This window comes from Capsicum annuum, chromosome 10, assembly GCF_002878395.1.
Source record: "Capsicum annuum cultivar UCD-10X-F1 chromosome 10, UCD10Xv1.1, whole genome shotgun sequence".
Classification (NCBI taxonomy): Eukaryota; Viridiplantae; Streptophyta; class Magnoliopsida; order Solanales; family Solanaceae; genus Capsicum; species Capsicum annuum.
Window position 1 is genome coordinate 172336304 of NC_061120.1, and position 24035 is coordinate 172360338.

Here is a 24035-nt window from a genome sequence, read left to right on the forward strand (position 1 = left end):
TCTTTCATATACATATATTATGTTTTAATACGTTCCTGTTGAAATTGAGACTCTTTAAGTTAAATTGAAGAAGTCTCAATAGCATGCTCCTCATGAATCCTGCAAGAAGACAATTGAAATTGAAATCAAAATAAGAGGAAAAAGTAAACTAGAATAAGTTTCTTGTAAATTTTAATTCAAAATATTACTTAAGAGCCCATTTGGATAGGATTAAAAAAATTACTTTTTAGTTAAGTGATTAAAAGCTTAAAATAAGTGCTTTTAAATTAAGCAAATAAGTATTTGGATAGAAGTGATGAAACTGAAAAAAATCTGTTGATGTGTTTGGTAAACAAGTGTTGTCAATCACTTTTTTGTTGTCAAAATGACTTAAATGTCCTTAAAGTTGTTAACACATAATAACGTGAATTATTTATGATTTTTAATTCTAATACTTCAAAAATATTTTTTATTTAAATGCACTTTCAACGTAAAGTGATTATGCCAGGTCAATTTATAAATATAAGTTACTTTTTGATTTTTAAATATTAAAAAAAAAATTTAAGATATTTTTTATATAAATATAGTATTATATTGTAATATTGCAAGCTTGTAAACAATATAAAATTTTTAGGAATGAAACAAACTATTAAAAAGAATCAATTTTTAAAATTTAAATAACATGCAGAGATTCGATATGAACCGATAGAGAAGAACTTACCACAAGCTCGATTTGACGATAAAATTTTTGAGTGTTTTCTTATGTAATGATGGATTCTCTGAAAATAAAGGAGAAAGATGAAGAGAAAACTGGAGGAAAAAAATAAAAAAAAACGACAAAAAAAAGAGAAAGAAAAATCAATAAGGGCTACAAAGTTTAGGGTATTGTTGGAATTAGAGGAAAATATAAGGGATAAAAAGGTAAATGTTTTGGTCAAACCTAAAAAAAAAATTAATCTAAAAAGTAAAAAGCTAGGGGTATCCAGCTTCTCAATTTTTGCTTTTTTTAATCCACTTTTAGCATTTTAAAAATTCTTTTTAATTTTATCAAACACCTAAAAAAATAAAAAAGGTGATTAAAATCTAGTTTGACCAGATTTTAATCCTATCCAAATACCTTCTAAATAGGATTGTACAAATTCTTTTTATATAAGGTGAAATTCTAATTAATTTAGAAATGTTAATTATTATGATTTCTTACATATAATAAATAACCAAACCTTAAGAAGTTAATAATAAAATTACTTATTAAATAACCAAACCTTAAGAAGTTAATAATAAAATTACTTATTAAGAAATATTTACGCAAAAATTAAAGGACAATTACATGATGGGAGAAAGGGACAATCTACTGTGAATAACAAAATAAAAGTAAGTCTTAAAGCAATAATTAAACTTAAATTAAATAAACGTAAATTGACTCCATGTCAAAGACAACTTGACTTAAATAATTAGTTCTTTATAATAAACATAAATTTAATTCAAGTCAAATAGAAATGACCTTGAATAACTAAACTTTTAAACGTATGATCCAAAAAAATTAATGAAAATATTTTATTTTTATGGAAAAATGAATAGGAGGAAAAAGGTTAAAAGAATATTTAGTCTAAATGAGAGTCTTTTAATGAAGGACAAAAAGTTCGAATCACTTTTTTAAGTGTTTTCACACTTTTAATATATTATTATAAATTTGTTATGATATTTATCAATTATAGTGAATGTCTATCAAGATCTATTTGATGTCTATCAGGATTTGATGTATTTTTCTTTTAGTGTGAAACTAGGGGCATTCCCCCTATAAATAGAAGGGTTTCCTTCATTGTATATCATTCCTCAAGAGAAGAAATAACAATCACTCTCTCTACTTTTCTTCTTTATTCTTTGTTGTTTTATAACACGTTATCAGCACGAGACTCTACCGTCTCAAATTTGAAGGCTAAGGCTAAGGCATTATCATTTTTCTTCCCTTTCTTCATATGGCTAACAATCTTACGAAATGTGAGTTCGTTGCCCTTCAAAGTTCGAGCAAGAACTATATTTCATGGGTGTTGGATGCTGAAATCCACCTAGATGCTATGGGTCTTGGAGACGCCATAAAGAATGAAAATACAATAGCTAGTCAAAATTGTGCTAAGGCTATGATTTTCTTGCGTCATCATCTTGACGAAATTCTGAAAATTGAGTACCTTAGTACTAAGGATCCACTCGTATTGTGGAATAGCCTAAAAGAAAGGTTTGGCCACTTAAAGATGGTCATCCTTCCGAAAGCACGATATGAGTGGATGAATCTACGATTTCAAGACTACAAGTCTGTTCATGAATACAATTCTGTCATGTTCAGAATTTCTTCTCAATTGAAACTTTGTAGAGAGATGACCAATGATAATGATACGATGGAAAAGACGCTCTCCACTTTTCATGGCTCGAATGTGCTCTTACAACAATAATATCGAGAAAAAGATTTCAAGAAGTATATTGAACTGAGGTCTTATCTTCTCGTGGCTAAACAAAATCATGATTTGTTGATGAAAAATTACGAGAACCGACCAACTAGATCTGCACCATTCCCTGAAGTGAATGATGTACATGCTCACTATGCTAGGCGTGGAAAAGGTCGCGGACCTGATCGTGGAAGTGGTCGTGGTCACAATGACCAAGAAAGAAACCCTGTTCCGGGTGTTAATCATTCATCAAACAAAAAGAGAAAAGATGAGAAACGTGAAGCAGTTACTTATTTCCAATGTGGCAGAAAAGGACATTATTCACGTGATTGTCATGCTCTCAAGCACTTGATTGATCTTTATTAAGCATCACTAAAGAAGAAAGAGAAATCCCGAGGCTAACTTTCTCCCTGAAAATAATGTTGACATCACATGCTTGGATGTAGCAGACTTTTACGAGCACCCTGAAGGAAAGATTGATCACTTGATTGGTGATGGTTCCGTTAACATGGAAGAATGAATGCTTTTTTTTAAATTTTTTTTTTATTATTGCTAAAAGTTAGTAAATAAAGAATCACGTAAAAGTAGTTATTGCATGAGTATTAGTTTTTGATTAGTTTTTATTAAGTTCAATTATATTATTGTAGTTTATTATTAAATTGAATTGAATTTTAATTTTATCATTATTTATTTAAAAAAAATAAGAATAATCATTGACAGTAGCTCTTCAATTTTTTCACGAACACTATATATCAGTTAACTATAACATGAGGTGACCTAATAATTAAGGTACTACAACTTATACAATAAGTGGTAAAGTAATAAAATTAACGTAACCTTGCCGTGCTATTCATGTAAAACATCAACACTACATTCAAGTTTAGTAATTTAACTTACTAATCTTCCTACGTGTGCTTTTAATCATTATACATAGTAATTTTTTTTCCTTTCTTTATCATCAATACCAATTGTCAGATAATATGCATGCTGTTTATTAGGTTTACTATGCGTCTATCAAATCTGTTGACAAGTAATTTTTTTTTTTGCACATGCCATGTAGCTATTTTTTTTCTTTAACTATTGAAAAATAAAATGCTAAGCTAAGCTAATCACGTATTAATTGGACATATTTTTTATTTATTTAGTAAAGTGTGATTAATAATTTTTTATAGTATAAGTTTTCACTTTGTAACAAAAATTTAATATTTTTCTTATTTGGTGTATGTCATTTTATTTGAAGATATGAATAATTTTCAAAGTAAGCTGTCAAATTGTGAAGATATTTGTTTGATTGATTCTGGCACTACACATACGATATTCAAAGACGAGAAATATTTCTCTCATCTAAACATGGGCAAGATTAATGTTACTACAATTTGTGGTAGTGCTAATTTGATTGAAGGCTTTGAAAAAACCATTATAATCTTGCCCAAGGGAACTAAACTCATCATAAATAATGCTATGTTCTCTCCCAAGTCTCGAAGAAACTTGATAAGTTTTAAAGATATCCGTAAAAATGGTTATCATATCAAGACATTTGATGAGATGAATCTTGAATATCTTGGTATCACCAAGAATGTCTCTGGGAAAACATGTGTTGTTGAAAAGTTCCCTGCTTTATCTTCTGGCCTGTATTGGACAAAGATTTGTGCAATTGAGACACATTCTATAGTAAATCAAAAGTTTACCGATTCCAATACTTTTGTACTTTGGCATGATCGTCTGAGACATCCAGGATCAATAACGATGAGACGAATAATAGAAAATTCAAATAGGCATCCATTAAAGAACTTGAAGGTTCTTTTGAATGGTGAATTTTCATGTAATGCTTGTTATCAAGGTAAGCTGATTGTGAGACCATCGCCAACAAAAGTTGGGATTGAGTCCCCTACGTTCTTGGAACACATACATGGGGATATTTATGGATCAATTCACCCACCAAGTGGGTCGTTTAGATACTTCATGGTCCTAATAGATGTTTCTTCTAGATGGTCTCATGTGTGCCTTTTGTCATCTCGTAACTTGGCATTTGCAAAATTGTTGGCACAAATAATACGATTACATGCTCAATTTCCTGATAATTAAATTAAGTCTATTCACCTTGATAATGCTGCAGAATTTTCATTCCAAGCATTTAATGACTATTGTTTATTGATTAGGATAAAAGTGGAACATCCTGTATCCCATGTTCACACTCAAAATGGCTTGTTGAGTCATTAATTAAATGTCTGCAGTTGATAGCAAGACCATTACTGATGAAAACTAAGTTGCCCACTTCTGTTTGGGGTCATGCAATTTTGTATGTTGCAACACTTGTTCGTCTTAGATCGGCAAATTATCATAAATTTTCTCTGTTGCAATTGGTTTTGGGTCAAGACCATAATATATCTCACTTGAAAACTTTTAGGTACGGTGTATATTTGCCTATAATACCACTAAACCGCACCAAGATGGTCCCCCAAAGAAGGTTAGGAATTTATGTTGGGTTTGAATCACCCTCTATTATTCGCTATGTTGAACCATTAACTGGAGATATGTTCACTGCTCAATTTGCAGATTGTCGGTTTGATGAGATACTTTTCCCAAAATTAGGGGGAGAAGATAGTGATATCAAAAGTGAAATTTTGTGAAAAAATTCATCACTATCTCATCTTGATCCACGTGCTTTTATTTGTGAGTAGGAAGTACAAAGGATTATTCATCTGCAGAGAATTGCAAATCAAATGCCAGACGCATTTACAGATTTGAAAAGGATCACTAAATCACATATTCCTGCAGAGAATGTCCCAATTCGAATTGATGTCCCTAAAGGATCATCCACTAGTGTCATAGCTAATGAATCTAAAACACGCTTGAAGCGTGGCAGACCATTAGGTTCTAAGGTTCAAAATGCATGAACCCGCTTGAGACTCCAAACGGACTTTTCCCCTTGTATTTCGCTGTAGGCCATGGAGGCTCATCCTTTAGGAGACTTTGAAAAACAAATTTCATGGCATACAGATACAAGAAGTCAAAAGAGGAATAATGGGTTAAAATCCCATACTTAAAGCGACGACGAAGCCCAAGCCTCATTTTTGTTTCTTTATTTATTGTCATTATCTACCTATTGTTGTCATTTTACTATCGTTTATTTCCTCTTTTTTCTTTCATTATTCATTCATTTGGGCCCCGAAGCCGAAGTTGTAATTTATACATGTGGAGCAAGACTCGAACCAAAGGCTCAGAAAATAGTTTAGGACAGGTGAAATGGGTCGGAAGCCCAATTAAACTAGGAAAGGTCTAGTTGATTTGGGCTCAATGGCTTAAATCCTTTACTTTCTCCTCCCTTCCCCTTTTATGTGTTTATTTTTTTATTAGTTTTGTTTAGACTTAGTTTAAATCCCTACTAAGTCGCCTAAATCTATTTTACACAAGTCTTTAAAAAAAATCAAATCACTATTTCAACAAATTAATCTTTTCAGAAGTTAATCGAAAGTTGTTTTCAAACAGTTCGGATAACCGTAAGTTAGCGGACATTTTAGGTGCCTAACACCTTCCTAAAACGTTAATAAGAACCGCTTACTCAGAACCTCTAACTTAAAATGATTTTCCTATTTTGAATCGTTTTAAGTAACTTTCTAAAGGTTTCTTAATTCCTTTTCAAAATTAAGTGGTGACTCTTTCAAAAGTCAAAATTTCCGCAAAATACTCACTAAAGTGAAATAATTTTTCGAAAATGAAAATAATTTTTATGACCAAACGGCTACTTAGAATGTAACCAATATTTTTTTAAAAAAATCACACAAAATAATGATGATTATTAAAAATTGAGGGAGTAAATTAAAGAAAACTTAAGAAATTAATAAATCAATAGAGTGGAGAAAACTTAAGAAAATAAGGTGGAAAGAGAGAATGATGGTAAATAAGAATTGAGGGAAGTAATAATAAATGGATAGGGTCCACCATGCCATGTGTCAAATAATGAACACCCTCTCACAACTATGACATAGTGGACCTCTTCCACCATAAAATTTTCCAAATCGTCCCATTGAAAAGTACGCCCATCTAGATATTTAACTGTCACTACCTTTCTTCATATTCGGTCCAATGAAATCTTGTAAACGCTAGTACTAGCAAACTATTGGACCAGCTTTGCTTGATTTTGGCTCATCATCTCATCTTCGTCAATCGGCCTCAAAAGATAAAATATTGAAGACAAGACTCCGGTGAAACATAAGATGCAAAAGATGAGATTGAAATAGTTGGAACAAAGGAGATTTGGAGGTGCATCAGAATGAAGGTGTGAAATAGTTGGAACAGAGGAGATTTGGAGGTGCATCAGAATGAAGGCATGAGAGAGATGGTTATAAATGAATTTAGGATAGATGGAGGTAAATCTAACAAAGAATGTTGAGAGATATGGTTATAGATGAATTTAAGAGAGATAGAAATAAATCGAATAAATATTGAAGAGATATGATTAAGCAAGAATGATGCAGTTGCAGTTTATCATGGACATCGACCTTAGTTAATAAGTATGGTATAGAGGATACAAATTATGATAGTAGATTATTACGAATTTCTTTTATTTTTTCGTTCTTCGATTAATAATAGTATCTATTGTTTCATATAATTCAACTATAATATTATTTTGTGATATTATTCTCAGCCTAAAAAGGTAAAATCATCTATCTGTCTAAATGTAATCTATAATGATTGCTATCAATGAATACACAATATATAATAAATGCAATAATTTTTGGTTATGAGCTTTGGAGGACCGTCATAAGTACTTATTTATCTTTATGCAGAACTTGAAAAATTGAATCAAAATATGTTATAAAATAAAGATAAAATATTAATATCAAACTTTAAAGAATGGAGAGAATTTTAGGAAAATTTAGTAATGTTTTTGTTTTACTATGATATAACAATAAATGTACAAAGGGTGGCTATTTATAAACCACCAAACTTAGTTCCTAAGGTTGTCAAACTTGACTTCAAGCTGGCAAGTTGGCCAACTATCTTAGATATTCAAATCCAAATTGAACAAGTAACTCTTGGTGTTCAAATTCAATTTGACTACTAACTATTATTTCTAATTAATGACATTGCACACATACATATGTCACATGACATCCATATTATATAACACTCTCCCTTGAATGTCCATTAAGAGATAATGTGTCTCGTTAAAACTTTACTAGAAAAATCCAATAAGAAAAAGCCTAGTGAAGAAAAAAGAATACACACATCCTGTAATACGCTTTCAATGTTGCCTCATTAAAAATCTTATCAGGAAAATTAAATTGGGGCAAAACCTTGACTAAGGAAAAAAGAGTATAACCCGTATTTTACTCCTCATGAAGAAAATTTAATTTAATGACTTGAATCTCCCATTCCAATCTTGTGCACCATCTACTCGAAAGTTGTAATTGATAGAAACTTGGTGAATAAATCAGCAATATTATCACTTGAACGAATCTATTGCACCTTGATATCATCATTTTTCTGAAGGCCGTGTATGTAGAAAAGTTTTGGTGAAATATGCTTCGTTCTATCTCCTTTTATGAATCATCCCTTTAATTGCGGTATGCATGTTGCATAATCTTCATATAAAATCGTAGGCACTTTATCATATTTTTCTCGGATAAGATGTATCATGGATCTCAATAATACACATTCTCGGATTGCTTTATGAAGAGCAACTATCTCAGCATGATTTGAAGAAGTGACAGTTGTTGTATACTTCGCCCAATGCCATGATGTAGTTTTACTTCCATATATAAGTAAATAGCCCATTTGAGATTGAATTTCATGTGGATCAACTAAATACATTTTCAATGTATGTTCATCGATGGACAAATATTTCATTTCTCAAACACTCCGGATACACATTCAATAATACATATTCTTAGCTGCCTCATTAAGAACCTTGCCATCCTGTGGGATTAAACCTCAACTAAGGAAAAAAGAGTGCAGCGCGTATTATACTCGCATCAATTAAAATATCACTTTCCTCTTATAAATGATGCTCTATTATTCATAAGTGCACCAACTGCACTAAAATATGGTACTTACCAATCATTTTCATAAGATCAAAATCAATCTGTTTTCAAGTTAAGTAATCCTACAATCATTGGGGCATTTAGTGGAATCTCTTGTAAATCCTTCCAGGCTTTTCATATAACTTTTATCATCTAGATAGACATGACAATAATTTATTATACATATTCAAGTTTTTTAATATTGTCAGACTAAAATAGACCTCATTTCATCCATTAGAGGAGAACAATTCTCCTTCAATAACGCCCAGAAATTTTGTGAAACATTTATGTCCCAAGGCACAAGTCATACTTTATATCTTACAAATTTTACTTTCGTATGGTAAATTATTTATACCCCACTAGCATTATACCTCTGATCTTTGGATTATGAATTCAAATATTCACTTTTCAAGTGAAACAAACTACTTAAATTATATATTTTTATTTGACCAATAATTTATTTGTCCACATTTCTTTGACAGATTTATATTCAAGAGCCTCGATATTATTTATAATATTGAGCGCTAGAATATATCCAAGATATCATTGATGATTGTTTGATATCGATTTCAATAAGACATAACTTATGAAGATCTCTTCATATTCATTACTATTCAGGTACCTGAACCTTTGCCAAGGTTTTATGAAGTGTTATGTCAGTGCTTTTTAAAACACTTGTCTTATTATCATGATCATCTTGATCAATTGCTCAATTCCTTCGGAATCAATTGGCCTATCACGCTTCAGGCGTGTCATAGACTATGTCTTTTTACGAATTTCTCATTGAAGCATTTTACAGTTGAATTATCATATAGAGTCAGCAAATACATCCGACAATTAGTTTGCAACATTTTGCAAATGAATTATCTCTTGAACTTCAAGTTCACACATACATTTTTTTATGAGGATCTTGATAATTCATTTCATACATAATTTTCAACTGTTAATCAACTCTCCCCCAATGTTAGGAAATCTAACATTTACCTCCAATCTTATTTGAAAATTCATATTTGTACATTGTGATGAAGCAATTGCATCATATGCCACACATTTAAATTTTTAGATGAAAATTATTTGTTTCTTGACCTTGAACCAATAGTGATAAGAGAGCCTTGTTGGCTTGATGCATATGAATGCTGCTATATTTTAAATGACACATCTCATATCAACTTTCATTTGGGAGATTTGTTCGCATAATCAATGATTTAGTTAAAATTGGAGGCATACAATTTCTAGTAAATCAACCACACTATCAACATAATTTATAGTTTGAAACTATGCTCTGAATTTAATAATTCGGGCAAACAACTTTGCAAAAATTAAATTGCAAGTTAATAAAAAAGGCAATGTGATCATATCATAGATGCATCTATATAATAATAATCAGTCCACATGGCAGGCGAACGGACCCATATTCACCTTTTTATATGTTTCAAAAATTTAGGAAATATAATTTCAACCATAACTGGTACAATGATCAATTCATTGTGACAACGAGTAGGACAAGAGAAATCGTGAAGAACTTTCTATTTCTTCAATATATAACCACATGAATTCTCAATTATTTTTGCATCACATTTGAACCGAGATGGTAAACCGTCATGCCAACTAGTATTTATTTCAGTAACTTTTAATATACTATTACATGTGATTCTGTCATCATGCTCATATTTGTGTAGTACAAATAGGAGGAAAAGGACGGGTAACCTTTTACATAAATATTCATAACCCGCTTCGGTTGTAATAATATGAAGATATAACATCTTTTCATTATTTATAGCCTCAATATAATTTATTTTTGTCTAATATCTTTGAAACTTAAAAAGTTTCTTTTGAAACTTAATAAGTTTCTTTTGAAACTTACTATAATCTCAATATTATAAACAATTTCATTCCTCCAGATAATAACACTTATGCTCTTTTGGAGCTCTCAATTAATTTCATGTTACACATATTCACACATCATTCATATGGTGAAAATCTCCTTCAAGAAGAAAATCATATAAGTACGGTCATAATCTTAAAACATTATATAGGCAAGACTTGTTTCTTGCTTTTACCATTTGGTAATCCATGATAAACATATCAAAATATTTATGGCACACTACAAGTACGTGATGACTGACCATTTATGTCAAAATCATTTTTTTTTTATTTTTCTCAAACATTCCATAGAGATGAGATGTGACATTTATCCAATCATGCATGAGCATATCCTTATTCATAATTTTTATCTCATCTTGACACATTTTAAGAATGATCAAGCATCAACAACGCTTATCACAAATCTCATTATCTTCAAGGAATGAATTATAATCATATGCACATGCTTCATAAATTTTTATTAGAAGTTCATTCTCACGCCATGAAATTTATTATATTTACATGACAGACCTCAACATCAATTTAAAAGGTCAAGTGCGCCATCACTTTATATTCCTTTATTTTGATGAAAGATTTATAAAACTTATACCAAATTAGATCGCATGACAATCACGTGCCCAGTGACCTTTCATACTATGTCCATTAGTGGAAAAAATTACCTTCATCTTTTGAAGGATCATTTGAGAACTCATGATGTTCTTCAAAGAATCTTCTTTTTTTTAATATATATGTTGTGTAATATTCAATGTGCACATCTTTGGGATGGTAGAATCGTTCATGCCAACTTATAAAACTTATTTATATTAGTAAACTTCAAGTTTACCATGACATATGAATTTTACTTAGTAAATTTCAGATTTACTAGAACATGAATTACTTTTCAAATTTGCTATTTTGGAGTATATTTCATAATATTTCTTCTCAATTATTCTACCTCTTATGGAGGTGTTACTCTTATCGCATTTACCACAGAAAATGAATCTGTAATTTTAACAATCAAAATTCTCATTCCCCAGAAATAAAATATAATAACGTCTTAAGCCAATCAAATTATGATAGCTTAGAATTTCTTTCAAGATATTGCTTCTTCATGAGTAAATCAAGACGTACATATAATGTAACGAAAGATTTTGTCCTTGTTACGCCTATATTCATATTCATAAATTCAATCACATGTTTTCTTTCAAACTTATTACGCACAGCTACCACATTCACTTTAGAGATTGAAGCATATTCAATGAAAAATATCTTAACTTTCACCAAAATTTTCGCTTAGTCATCGTTATATCATCAATATGGTGCATCAAAATTCAAACTCAACGTCTTATCCATATAAAGAGGTCTTAGGCCAAAAATCAATGAGACTTAAACCCAATATATTATCATCATGGTGCATTGAAATTCTTAATCCAATGTTTTACCCTCTTAATGACATGAAATTTTAAATCCATCATCATACTCTCAGTCACTAACATATTAGGCCAAATTATAATAAACTCAACCTTGAGCCTATACCAATATCACCACTTTGTGATTATTAATATTTTTTGCAAACTTAATTTAAGAACATGAGTTAATAATATACTTATCTTATCATAAATAGTAGAAACGTGAAATCCAAATTATGATGATCACATTTTTCTTGCGGTCTTGCCTTCTCCACCTTTCAATCCAATTTTTTTTCTTAGCCTTCAAATTTTGAGACGGTAGAGTCTCGTGCTGATAAATGTTATAAAATAAAGATAAAATATCAATATCAAACTTTAAAAAAAGAAGAGAATTTTCAAAAAATTTAGTACTGTTTTTGTTTTACTACTTTAATATATCAATAAAATGTACAAAGAACGACTATTTATAAACCACCAAACTTAATTCCTTAAGGTTGCCAACCTTGACTTCAAGTTGGCAAGTTGACGATTTGGCCAACCATCTTAACTTAGTTCCTAAGGTTGTCAAACTTGACTTCAAGTTGGCAAGTTGGCCAACTATCTTAGATATTCAAATCCAAATTGAACAAGTATCTCTTGGTGTATAAATTCAATTTGACTAGTAACTATTATCTCTAATTAATGACATTTCACACATACATATGTCACATGACAGCCATATTATGTAACAACAGAAATTTTACCAACCAAGCCATACCATTACAATGTTACATCAACCAGAGGATACATTTCATTCATGATTTACCTTTTTCAAATGATATTTTTATCAGCAGACATAAAAATAGGATACTGCTGCTACTACATTCATAAGAAGACGCATTCCAACACTTCCATACTTTACTAGACTAACCAAATATCAAAATAGAATTGAACGGACGTAACAGAATATGGATCCTCATAATCAACGATGAGTCTTTCGTGAAAAAGGCTCGATTGATTTCCCCCAGTTCTAGCAAAAAGATCTCCTTTCTTCATAATTTGAATTTGCTTTCAGTTGCTGTTAGCAAATCAAGGCAGACATGGATGTCGCTGCCCAATTTTGTATGTTATCACCAAGCATACAAATTGAACTGAATGAGAAGTGCACCAACTTGAAATTTCTGCAGACAATCAAATCTACCAATTTGACAGACCTCTCCAGCAGTGGTATACAGAATAAATGACGCCAGAGATAGCTTCACTTACCTTGCCTCACGCTTTCAGCCAGAGTCGGTAACTCTAAAGTGTAATCAAAGATAAACCAACACTAGGATTACAAGCACCGAACATAATTTCACAGCTACTCCAGCAATCTGTTTCTGAGAGTAAAGAATTTCACCACAATTTGTTTTACATAAAAGACAAACACAAAGCAAGGCTACAGCAAGAAAATACAGAGCGTGCGCAAGATAAGAGTTCTACACCATCAAATGCTTAAAGCTGAAGTAAAATGTGGCAATAATACCAAGCACACACTTTACATACAAGTTTTAAGATTTTCCAGCAGTATGTAGGCTCTGCACTGATCAGTCTTCCCCAGAATCTGTATCAGACCTTCAATTCTGGAAAAAAATAACCTTCGATCCAGTACAACACAAGTATCTCATCAAAACATGTAAGGATGTTAGTTTGTCTCCATTGCTTCTGCATGATACTTTTCCAATTCAGCATCAAGATCTTCTGCAGAAACATTCTCACCGCGACCTCTGCCCCTTCCACCATCCTTTCTCATGTTCCCTCTACCACCACCTCGAGGACGTCTAAATCCACCACCTCTTTGTTGACTGTCAAATTATATTTCAAGATAAAGTTACAAATGTTATTCAAGACAAGGGCACAACATCCACACAAGAGAATAACTGAAACTAAAGAAAGAAGATCAAAAGTAATATCCTTATCAAACTAAAAGACGCTTCACGGATATGGTGTACTTCCACCCGTTGCCACACGTCTTAAAAATACCATTGCTTTAATACTTAATACCTAGATGAGAAAACTGCTGCTGCCACATTAAATTTTATTTGCATATTAATACCAACAACTACACTTAGTGCCAAAGAAGTTAGAGGTCAGCTATATGGAACCTTATCGACCATGTTACTCCATTTAGACTCACCTGGTGCCAACATATATCTTGCATTTCACTTAGCGAATCAATACACCAAATTACATAAAAACAATATAAGTGCAATGACACTTTAACTCCTTGAAAAAACAAAAAAAAAAAATTAGCACAAAACAGTTCATTAGAGAAATCAGAAGCAACAAAAATTTCCAGTTAAAACCTGAAACAACCAACTCCACAAGGTGAATGCAAAGAAAAATGTAGAAATAGATGGGACTTTCTTAACAGAATGAACTACTTCTACGTTCTACGTGTTCTAGATAATGCCTGGGAGTTCAACACGTAGGCCTTGTTTTCTAAAATAAAAAAATAAACAACAACAACAATAATAATAATATTGCCCGAGACTTAGCTTTATCGACTACCCTATTTAGCAAATCATCACGAGCATTTTCAGGAATTTTACAATTTTAAGGTCACTTATTTGGAAGCAAGATCAGAGATACCTCCGCATACGACAACAATAATAGCATACCCAGTGTAGTTCCACAAAGTGGGTAGAGTCGTGGAGATACCTCTGCATATAATGCATGAAGCTTGAACACTCTTTTACCAATTACAGGTATGGACACTTCCCAACACTAGCAGGACAATATCTAACAGTTATTCGCTAACTAATCATTAAACCATATATATGCACCTTGTATCAGGAAACAACTTTTATTTGTTAAGGCACTAAGTAAATTTAGAATTTCAAAATTTTAAGAAGCTTTCAAGATGAAGCGAAAAAGATACTCTAGAAACACTATCTGAATGCGATATATATAATTGAAAATAATGTCTTCTGATGCAAAAAAATGCATGCTTATTCTGAATGAATGTTTGTAGACAAATATTAATATATATATAAATATATATATATATATAGAGGCAGGTAGGATATAAGGATATCTCGGACTGTCCCTGTTTACTAATTTATTAGATGTCATTGCGATTAATTATGTCGATAGACCTGGAGCACAAATAATGCAAGATACTTAAGATTAGGAAATTGAAGGATCCCGAAAAGAGTGATTATTCTAACATTAATTGTCTGCAATGTAATATTACTAGGTTCTTCCCGGACCATTGACAAGAAATTCTGCAAACTTCACGTAGTGTTTTTTCTTCCAGTTCAAAAAGGGAAAAATCTCATCGTCAAATACATAGATTGGATGCTATATGCCAGAATGAAAGAAAGGAATCTGGAATTCAATGTACGCATGATATTGAAAAAGATTTTGATCATGTGTATCAAAATTTCCTACAGAAATGCTTCAGAAGATGGGATTTGAAAGGAGGTGGATCAGACGGAATAAATTCTGCATTATCATGGTGAGATCCCCTATGTTGGTAAAAGGTACACCTGAAGGTTTTTCCATCTCATAGGGTTTAAGGCTGAGTACGGTCATGAAAAGGTTAAATGATATGTTGAAAACAACAATCCAATAACTTAATAAGAGGACCAACAACTGGCAGACAGAGAGTACTCATTTGCAATATGCAGATGACACCCTTTTTCTTGTGCTCGGACACTGAGCAACTGATGTGCCCGAGGGTGATTTACGTATTTTTTGCAGACATTTCTGGTCTACATATAAATTAGATAAAAAGTCCACTTTATCCTTTAAATAAGGTGGAAAGCATGCAAAGCCTAAAGTTTCTCAGAAGTGAACCGGGAACCCTGCCAACCATCAAAAAGATAATTGATAGCTTGAGAAGGAAGTTCCTCTGGCAAGGAAACAAGGCGAGAACTCTTTGTCAAATAAAGTAGAACATTATCAAACAGTAAAAAAGAGGGATAGGGATCAGAAACCTGAGACGACAACAAAAACAACAACAAACCCAGTGTATTCCAACAAGAATGGGGTCTAGGGAGGGTAAGATATACGCAGTCCATACCGCTACCTCCGAAGAAGTAGAGAGGCTGTTTCCGATAGACCCCGGCTCAAAGTAGAGAACAGTAAACAAAGGGATGAAAAACATAATAGAAAATCAGGAATAAGAGCAGGAATAAGAGCAATCAGGAATAATAAAATAGACATCAGAGAAATATGAAATACGAGCAATAAGGGCGACACGGAATAAGAAAATAGGTACTAAGACATAAGACCTAGTGCACCCACCTAGTAATAACCCCCACACACATAACAAGGACCCTATGAACACGGACATAGGATTACTAACCCGGTTACACAAAACTCTCCAGACTGCAAGCTACAACCCACACACCCGCATGAGCCTTCTACCCTTATCCACGACCTCCACACCTTCCTATCTAGGGTCATGTCCTCAGTCAGCTGGAGCTGCTCCATGTCATGTCTAATCACCTCCCTCCAATATTTCTTTGGCCTACCTTTACTCCTCTTGAAGCCATCCAAAGCAAGCCTCTCACACCTCCAAACTGGAGCATCCGCACTCCTCCTCATCACATGCCCAAACCATCACAGTCTTCCTTCCCGCAACTTGTCTTCCACTGAAGCCACTCCCACCTTCTCCCGAATAATCTCATTTCTTACTCTGTCACCTCTAGTAAGCCTACACATCCAACGCAACATTTTCATTTCCACCACCTTCAATTTTTGGATGTGCGAGTGCTTGACTGGCCAACACTCCGCTTCATACAACATGGCCGGACGGACTGCCACTCTATAGAATTTGCCTTTAAGCTTAAGAGGCACCTTCTTATCACACAACACTCCCGAGACAAGCCTCCACTTCATCCAACTTGCTCCAATACGTTTAGAGACATCCTCATCAATCTCACCATTCCCCTAAATCATAGACTCAAAATACTTAAAATTGTCCGTCTTACAGACATCCTGGGAATCCAAACTCACCACCCCTTCGTCCTCCTGTCTCAAGTCACTAAACTTACATTCCGAATACTCAGTTTTGGACCTACTCAACCTAAAACCCTTAAACTCAGAGGTTCGCCTCCAAACCTCCAGTTTGTCATTCACACCCCCTCGCGTCTAATCAATCAGCACCACATCATCCGCAAATAACATACACCAAGGCACCTCGTCTTGAATGCTCCGCGTCAACACATCCATCATCAATGCAAAAAGGAACGGACTAAGAGTCAATCCCTGATGCAACCCGATCTCGACCGGAAACTGCTCTGAGTCTCCCCAGCCGTTCTCACCCGGGTCTTCCCTCCACCGTACATATCCTTAATAGCTCTGATGTACGCCATCGAGACCCCTCTCACCTCCAAGCACCTCCAAAGAACCTCCCTCGGGACTTTATCATACGCCTTTTCTAGGTCGATGAACACCATTTGTAAATCCTTCTTCCTTTCTCTATATTGCTCCACTAATCTCCTCACCAGGTGGATTGCCTCTGTCGTCGAGCGACCAAGCATAAATCCAAACTGATTCTCCGAAATAAACACAACCCTCCTCAACCTTCGCTCGATCACTCTCTCCCAAATCTTCATAGTGTCACTCAACAGCTTAATACCCCTGTAGTTGTTGCAGCTCTGTATGTCACCCTTGTTTTTATATAACGGAATCATTGTACTCCATCTCCAGGCCTCAGGCATTCTCGCAGTCTTGAAAATGTCGTTAAATAAATCTGTCACACCTTAAATCGGCCTCACCAGCATACTTCCAAAAATCCACCAGAATCTCGTCGGGCCCCGTCGCCCTACCCCTCCGCATCCTACGAATAGCCTCTTTGACCTCCTCAACCTTAAAACGCCTACAGTATCTGAAATCACGACTCTCCTCCGAGTGCTCCGGCTCCCCTAACACAATGCCTCTGTCTCCCTCCTCGTTCAAAGGATCAGAAACCTGAGAAAGCACAATAATAGCCAGCTTTTATGAAATGGTTGAGGAGGATCAACCACTGCAGAACGAAATCATCCAGGAAAAATATGGCAATGGAGATCCTTGGACAACAAAACTGCCACTTCTTGCTAAAGGGCTACGCCTGTGGAAGTCTATCAGGTACATGTAGCGCAATCTCAAAACCAAAGGTAACACTCCCTCCGTCCCATTTTATGGGTCACCATTTCCTTTTTGGTCCGTCCCAAAAAGAATGCCACCTTTCCTTATTTGGTAACTATTTAAGAACACAATTCCACCTTTACCTTTATTGGTCCCATTTGATTAAAGATAGTAGTAGTACATTTTTTAATAAAGGACAATTTGGTAAACATCACCAAGTCTTTCCTTATTTCTTAAACTCCGCGCTCGGTCAAAGTATGCCACATAAAATGGGACGAAGGGAGTAGTAAAGCTGGAAATAGGATCAAAACCGCTTTTGGTGGAGATAATTGGTAATGTAACGGTTCGGTAATATAGTTATATCCAGAGAGTTTCAATCTAAGCAACCAACAAGAAGAAATCATAGGTGAAGTTTATTCCAACCAAGGCTGGCATCTTACCTTCAAAAGACTGTAGAATGACCGGTAAAAGGACAGATTGACGAGATTTTACAGAAATCTAGCATAATTCTAGAGGCCAAACAGTTCTGAAAGTAGATTATGGTGGAAGCGACAGATTAATGGAAAACTCACTATTAAAACAACATACTCCCTCCATTCCTTTTTAAGTGCTCCTTTTGGGTTGTGATTTTGTTCTTAAAGAAACGTATGTTTATGCATTCAAGAATACTTTGATCATAATCTTACTAAAATGCCCTTGAGTTTAAATGTAGTAATCAATGTCAACCTAAAAAGAGAGAATTTAATTAGGGGTAAGTTGGTAAGTTTACCTTTAATTTTCGAGGAGTGAATAGTTTATTAAACGGTGTGCCCAAGCCAAAATGAGCACTTATTTAGGAATGGAGGGAGTACTGAGTTTTCGATCAAGCAACAATTAGCTTAGTTGATGGCCCTGGAAACAATATAATAGCCTGTTTTATATGGCTAGTGTCAAGAGAAGCAATTTTAACTCGGGGAAATCTAATGAAAAGGGGGAATTCAACTATTCTCTAAAACAACCATCTTTCTTGTCTTGCACTATGAGGTCATACGGAGGACATTTTTGATGGGAATCATTTGGTTTATGCCAAGGAAATTGTCATATGGAGGATATTTTTGATGGGAATCATTTGGGTTATGCCAAGAAAATTGCTCAAGTCCGGAATGCTGGAGAAGTAATGGAAGGAGATGTAAAATCTTCCCCTGCTAGTATCTAGCGGACAATGTGGAAAGAGAGGTAACTCAAGATATTTCGACATTTATGCAGCTCTAAGCAGAAAATCGAGACGAGATGCTTATTTTTGTTCTACTTTTGGAGTAAAAAAGAATCCCTAGAGGACATATAATCACTTTTTGATGCTCTAGAAGCCCTGTGAGATGAACAGGGCTAGCTGCTTCTTCGTTTTGCATGCTGTAATTATGGTTGTTGCACGGGCTTTGTACAACTTATACATAAGAGATAACACATAACATGACATAGCAACCATATAAGGAGATAAATCACACAAAATGATCCATTCACATTAGCATATAGTACAAGAAGCTGTAATTACTGAAGACAGATTCACATTCCTCATTTTAACTTCAGCAATTCATTCTTTTTCCGACCACTTTCTTCCACTTTATACACAATAGTAAATTAAAATATTTGATAAAGGCAAAATGTTGGATATACTGGTACCAAGCTGGGTGAAGCTCAACGACTTGAGTCCACCGTGTGTACAGTAGTCTGAGAAACCCCATATAAATTTTTGAGGAAAAGTGGAGGGTAAAGATCTGCTAAAAACAGAAAAATACCTTCTTGGAGGAGGATTTGGATTTCCATGTAAACGATTTCTGATTGGAGGAAAAGATGGAGGAGCAATATTTGTTCCAGCAAACTCGATTTTCATGGGTTTCCCATCTAGCTGAACATTGTTGTATCTCTTGATAGCTGCCTCTGCATCCCTTCGACGTGAAAATATAACTTCTGCAGTTCCCTAGAGGAAATAACCTTTTGTTACTAAAGGATTTATGGAAACTGCTGATGCGTTTTAATCTTTCCAAATTACAGCTTCTCCTATGTCGTGTCAAATTCGCATTGAAAAAAAGGGATTTTTCCTCTCCTACACAACAGATTTGTGAATACCTTTGATCTTCCACTCTTGTCATAATGAATTGCGTAACGCTTTATATCACCAGCTTCAGAGAAAAGCTCCTGTAAAAACATCACAAGGAACACATTAGAGTTCAAGCTTTCATTGTTTTAGTTCTTTTCTCTAGGAAGGGGAGTTATAGACAGAGAATGCCATTTATGGACATTAATGTGGAGATCAATTGCCCAAAACTATAAAGAGCAAGGAAGGGTCCCTGACAAAACTCAAGCAGACAGAGAATTATCACTAGACAAGTAGAAGACACACATGGATGACATACATCTGTCGTTCTTAGTCATTGTTAAATTCTTCAGTTATTTTGACAATAACTAGATGGCATGTACCTGTAATGCTGTAATATCCAGGGCAAAAATATAAGCTCTTCGCAATAACTTTCCATAAAATCAAACTAAGTAGTTCTTTTTCTTTCCCCGCATTCTTGGCAACTATAAATGTTTACATTAAATTCAGTCATTGCAACAACAGAAGGCTAACTACATAACCTTACGCAATGCAATTTGGCTGTTGCTAAATCATACTATATTCTCCTACAAAGGGAAAACTATTCGTATCACTGAAAACATATTTAACATCAGTAAGCTATCAGGGTAAGGGCATTATTCCTAGGTCACAGTTATAGCTCATTCATGTACTAAATTGAGGCATAATAATGTGAGAGATTAACAAACTACTGGTGGGCATTCCCATATTTTAATGATGAACACGAGTCAGCCCTTAAGTGAAAATTCAGTGTCATGTAACAAGTCCAAATGACACATGAACAGTGTTGAAACTTATCACAGAGTCGTCTGGTACCTAATAAAGAAGCAAGTTATTCATATATTATTTTATGTGCAAGTAATATAATGTTTGATATTCATGTATAAAACTAATACAGCGTTTGGTTTGCAATTTAGAAAGCTTAGTAACTGGTACATGCACTAGTTATGGAGGAATTGGTGTACTATCTTATGCAGGATAGAAGATGGAATAACTTACACTCGCATAACTAACACCCTCATAACTTACACTCACATAACTAACACCCTCATAACTTACACTCGCATAACTTACACCCTCATAACTAACACCCTCATAACTTACACTCGCATAACTTACACCCTCATAACTAACACCCTCATAACTTACACTCGCATAACTAACACCCTCATAACTTACACCCGCAAAACTAACACCCTCATAGCTTACACCCTCATAACTAACACCCTCATAACTTACAGCCTCATAACTAACACCCTCATAACTAACACACACATAATTAATACCTGCATAACTAGTACCCTCATAACGAACACTAGCATAACTAAAAACTGCATAATTAATAACCGGACAACTAATACATGCATTACTAAAACCTACATACTTCTAACCGGCTACCAATCGACCACTTAAAGCTTTATCAACATCCAACTAAATAACTCAATAATTCTAAAACGCACACGAGCAAGCAACTTAACAACTTCGGCAACATAATTGAACAAGTAAAAGAGCCCAAATATAATCACCTTGATATCTTCATTTGAAACTCCATAATCCAAATTCGAAATGAGTAGCTTAATACCCGTCTCAATCCCCGACACTCCACCACCTCCTCTACTAGACGCATACGACGGAGCATGGTCCGCAAACATATCATGATCCCATGTAGTCTCCGGTGCATGAACCTGCAAAAATATCATCTCCAACTAATCAAACCTAAAAAAATACATACATTAAGAGGCAAGTACAAGCAACAAAAGGAATTCAAACCGGACCGGTCCGGAGGAATATGGTGACGGCCGATTGGCGGCGCGGTTAGGGAAGCGACGTCGTGGACCTGGGCCGGATCCGGATGTTCGTGGTATAGGGGTCCGATTGGTGGAATTTTTGTTCCTTTTGATTAAATCGTCAAGGGAGACATCGAGATTTGACATAATTTGTACGACAAAAAATTCTATGGAAATTGAGATCTGATAGTTGAGGGAAAAGGGTTTTACGTCAAAATTGAAGAAACAAGGTTCTCAATTAATCAATAGCTGTATGGCATTATAGGGTAAGGATTCTTACGGATATTTTAGGCGCTATTTATATACTGGTCGGTATATAATTATATATATGTAGCTAGTACGCGATGGTGTCGTCGTGTATTTGGTTATCACGTTCAGTCTAACACATACTCGTTTGGTTGAGTGTATAAAATAATACTCAATATATTAGATTAGTAATATTGAAATGAGTAGTGCAGAGATTAGTAATACTGAAATTATTTTTTATACAGTGTTTGATTTGATACATTGAAAGCAATATGTATTATTATATTTTAAAAAGAACATTATTTGTTTATAAAAATACCCTCGATATATTATAACTTTGTGTCTTTTTTTTGTAAAATTTTATTATTCTTTTTAAATTAAAAAAATTAACAATATAATTAATTATTACTTTAGAATTTTGAGATTTAATCATTCGCTTACAAAAATTATTTTTTTATTATCTTTTCTTAGTATGTTCATCATTTGCTTGTTGTTTCCACTTTGTGTTTTTTTTAAGTTGAGGGAGGTACGTATAACTTTTGCATGAGACAATAACATCATTATTAAAATAACATTGTATTCTATAGAGTGTAAAACTAAGTAGAAAAATTATTTTTATTTATGAATATCCTATTTTCAAAATTAAAGCTTGTATGCAATTTGTTTTCAAATTTTGACCAATAAATATATTTTTGAGTTAATAAAGTAGTTTTTTTATAATTAAAATTACTTGGAGGGATATTATTATTTTGATAAATTGAAAAGAAGTAACTCATATTGAATTAATTGAAAAAGATTTAGAAAAAAATTAAAGAAATTTGAGGACATTTTTGTAAATAATAATAAAATTTGTAAACTAATTTATTTGAATAAATTTATTAGTACAAATATAAAAAATAAAATTAAGAAAAATAAAAAAATATTTGAAAGAATTTGAGGGATATTCTTGTCTTTACACAAACTAATCCCATGGTATTAAAACTCATGTATTACTAATACCACCACATGTAACCAAGCTTGGTTGGCCTAGTGGTTAGCTCACTAGGTCGCTTAAGCAAGTCTCGGAGGTTCGATTACTGTTGTGCATGCAGTAACCAATTGGCCAGCGACAAACCCTTAAATGGAGCTCAGATCCGCAGAGAATTAGTCCTTGGTCTGTCGGGCTGGATGGGGATACCTTGGGAAACAAAAAAAAAAAATACCACCATATGTGATGTATTAGTAATACACCCTATAATACCATGTAGGGTGTATAATTAATACATGGTATTAGTAATACATTGGTCCAAAATCCTACCAAACATAATATTAATTAATACCACACTTAATACGTGGACTATTTTTTCTAATACGGCCTACCAAACGACCCTTGAAGGTCTCCGATTTGAGTCCGGGCGATGCCAATCTTTTATGGCTTTTTTCCATTGTTCTTTTTGAATACCAACAAGTAAGGAAATTTACCGCAATCAAATTATGTTAAGAAATATAATAATTTTATTTATTGCAATATATTTAATACATCTTTGAAAAGATTTGTTCTTTTTGAATACCAGCAAGTAAGGAAACTTACCGTGATCAGATTATGTTAAGAAATATACTAATTTTATTTATTGCAATATATTTAATTCATCTTTGAAAAGATTACAATTTCAAAAATGAAATATTTACAAATTTACCATAACTTCAATTGTAATGTTTCCTCTTCTCTTTTTCTTAGAACCTAGATAATTTTGCTTGCAAGAGACTTTAACTTATAAAATGAAAAATGAAGAAATTTTACATAGATTAAAATTGATTGTGATATTTTAGAAGATGAGAGAATCAAATATGAGATATCAATAATTATCTATGTCTCAACTCCTCCAACTATCTTAATAATCATTGAATTATTAAATTTTTATATGTCCAGAAAATTTTATGAGATTATTGAACGTATGCTTGGAAGTTGAAATAACAAATTGTGGTTTGTTCTTAATTGTCGTATTGGTCTCAATATTAGCTCTCCATGGTTGGATTGTTCAAAATCGAAGCATAACAATACTTATCTTGAATCGTTCTACTTTTTAATGTATTGT

General features: G+C 33.5%; 1 protein-coding gene across 1 annotated transcript; it reads right to left on the reverse strand.

The window, feature by feature from the left end:
* Nucleotides 1–13030: 13030 nt before the first annotated feature.
* On the reverse strand, nt 13031–22081 carry LOC107843339 (THO complex subunit 4A). Its single transcript, XM_016687578.2, has 5 exons — nt 21703–22081; nt 21454–21612; nt 19921–19989; nt 19590–19771; nt 13031–13541 (listed from the first exon to the last, which is right to left on the reverse strand). The coding sequence occupies exons 1-5, from the start codon at nt 21859–21861 to the stop codon at nt 13382–13384; spliced, it is 729 nt and encodes a 242-aa protein (XP_016543064.1). The 5' UTR covers nt 21862–22081; the 3' UTR covers nt 13031–13381.
* Nucleotides 22082–24035: the final 1954 nt, after the last annotated feature.

Bases quoted from the DNA above. Each gene is read 5' to 3' on its own strand.
- LOC107843339 (XM_016687578.2), bottom strand. From the start codon at position 21,861: ATGTCAAATCTCGATGTCTCCCTTGACGATTTAATCAAAAGGAACAAA. The intron at 21,613-21,702 runs GTCCGGTTTGAA...ATATTTTTGCAG, and splicing joins CACCATATTCCTCCGGACCG to GTTCATGCACCGGAGACTAC. The intron at 19,990-21,453 runs GTGATTATATTT...ATGTTTTTACAG, and splicing joins TTTCAAATGAAGATATCAAG to GAGCTTTTCTCTGAAGCTGG.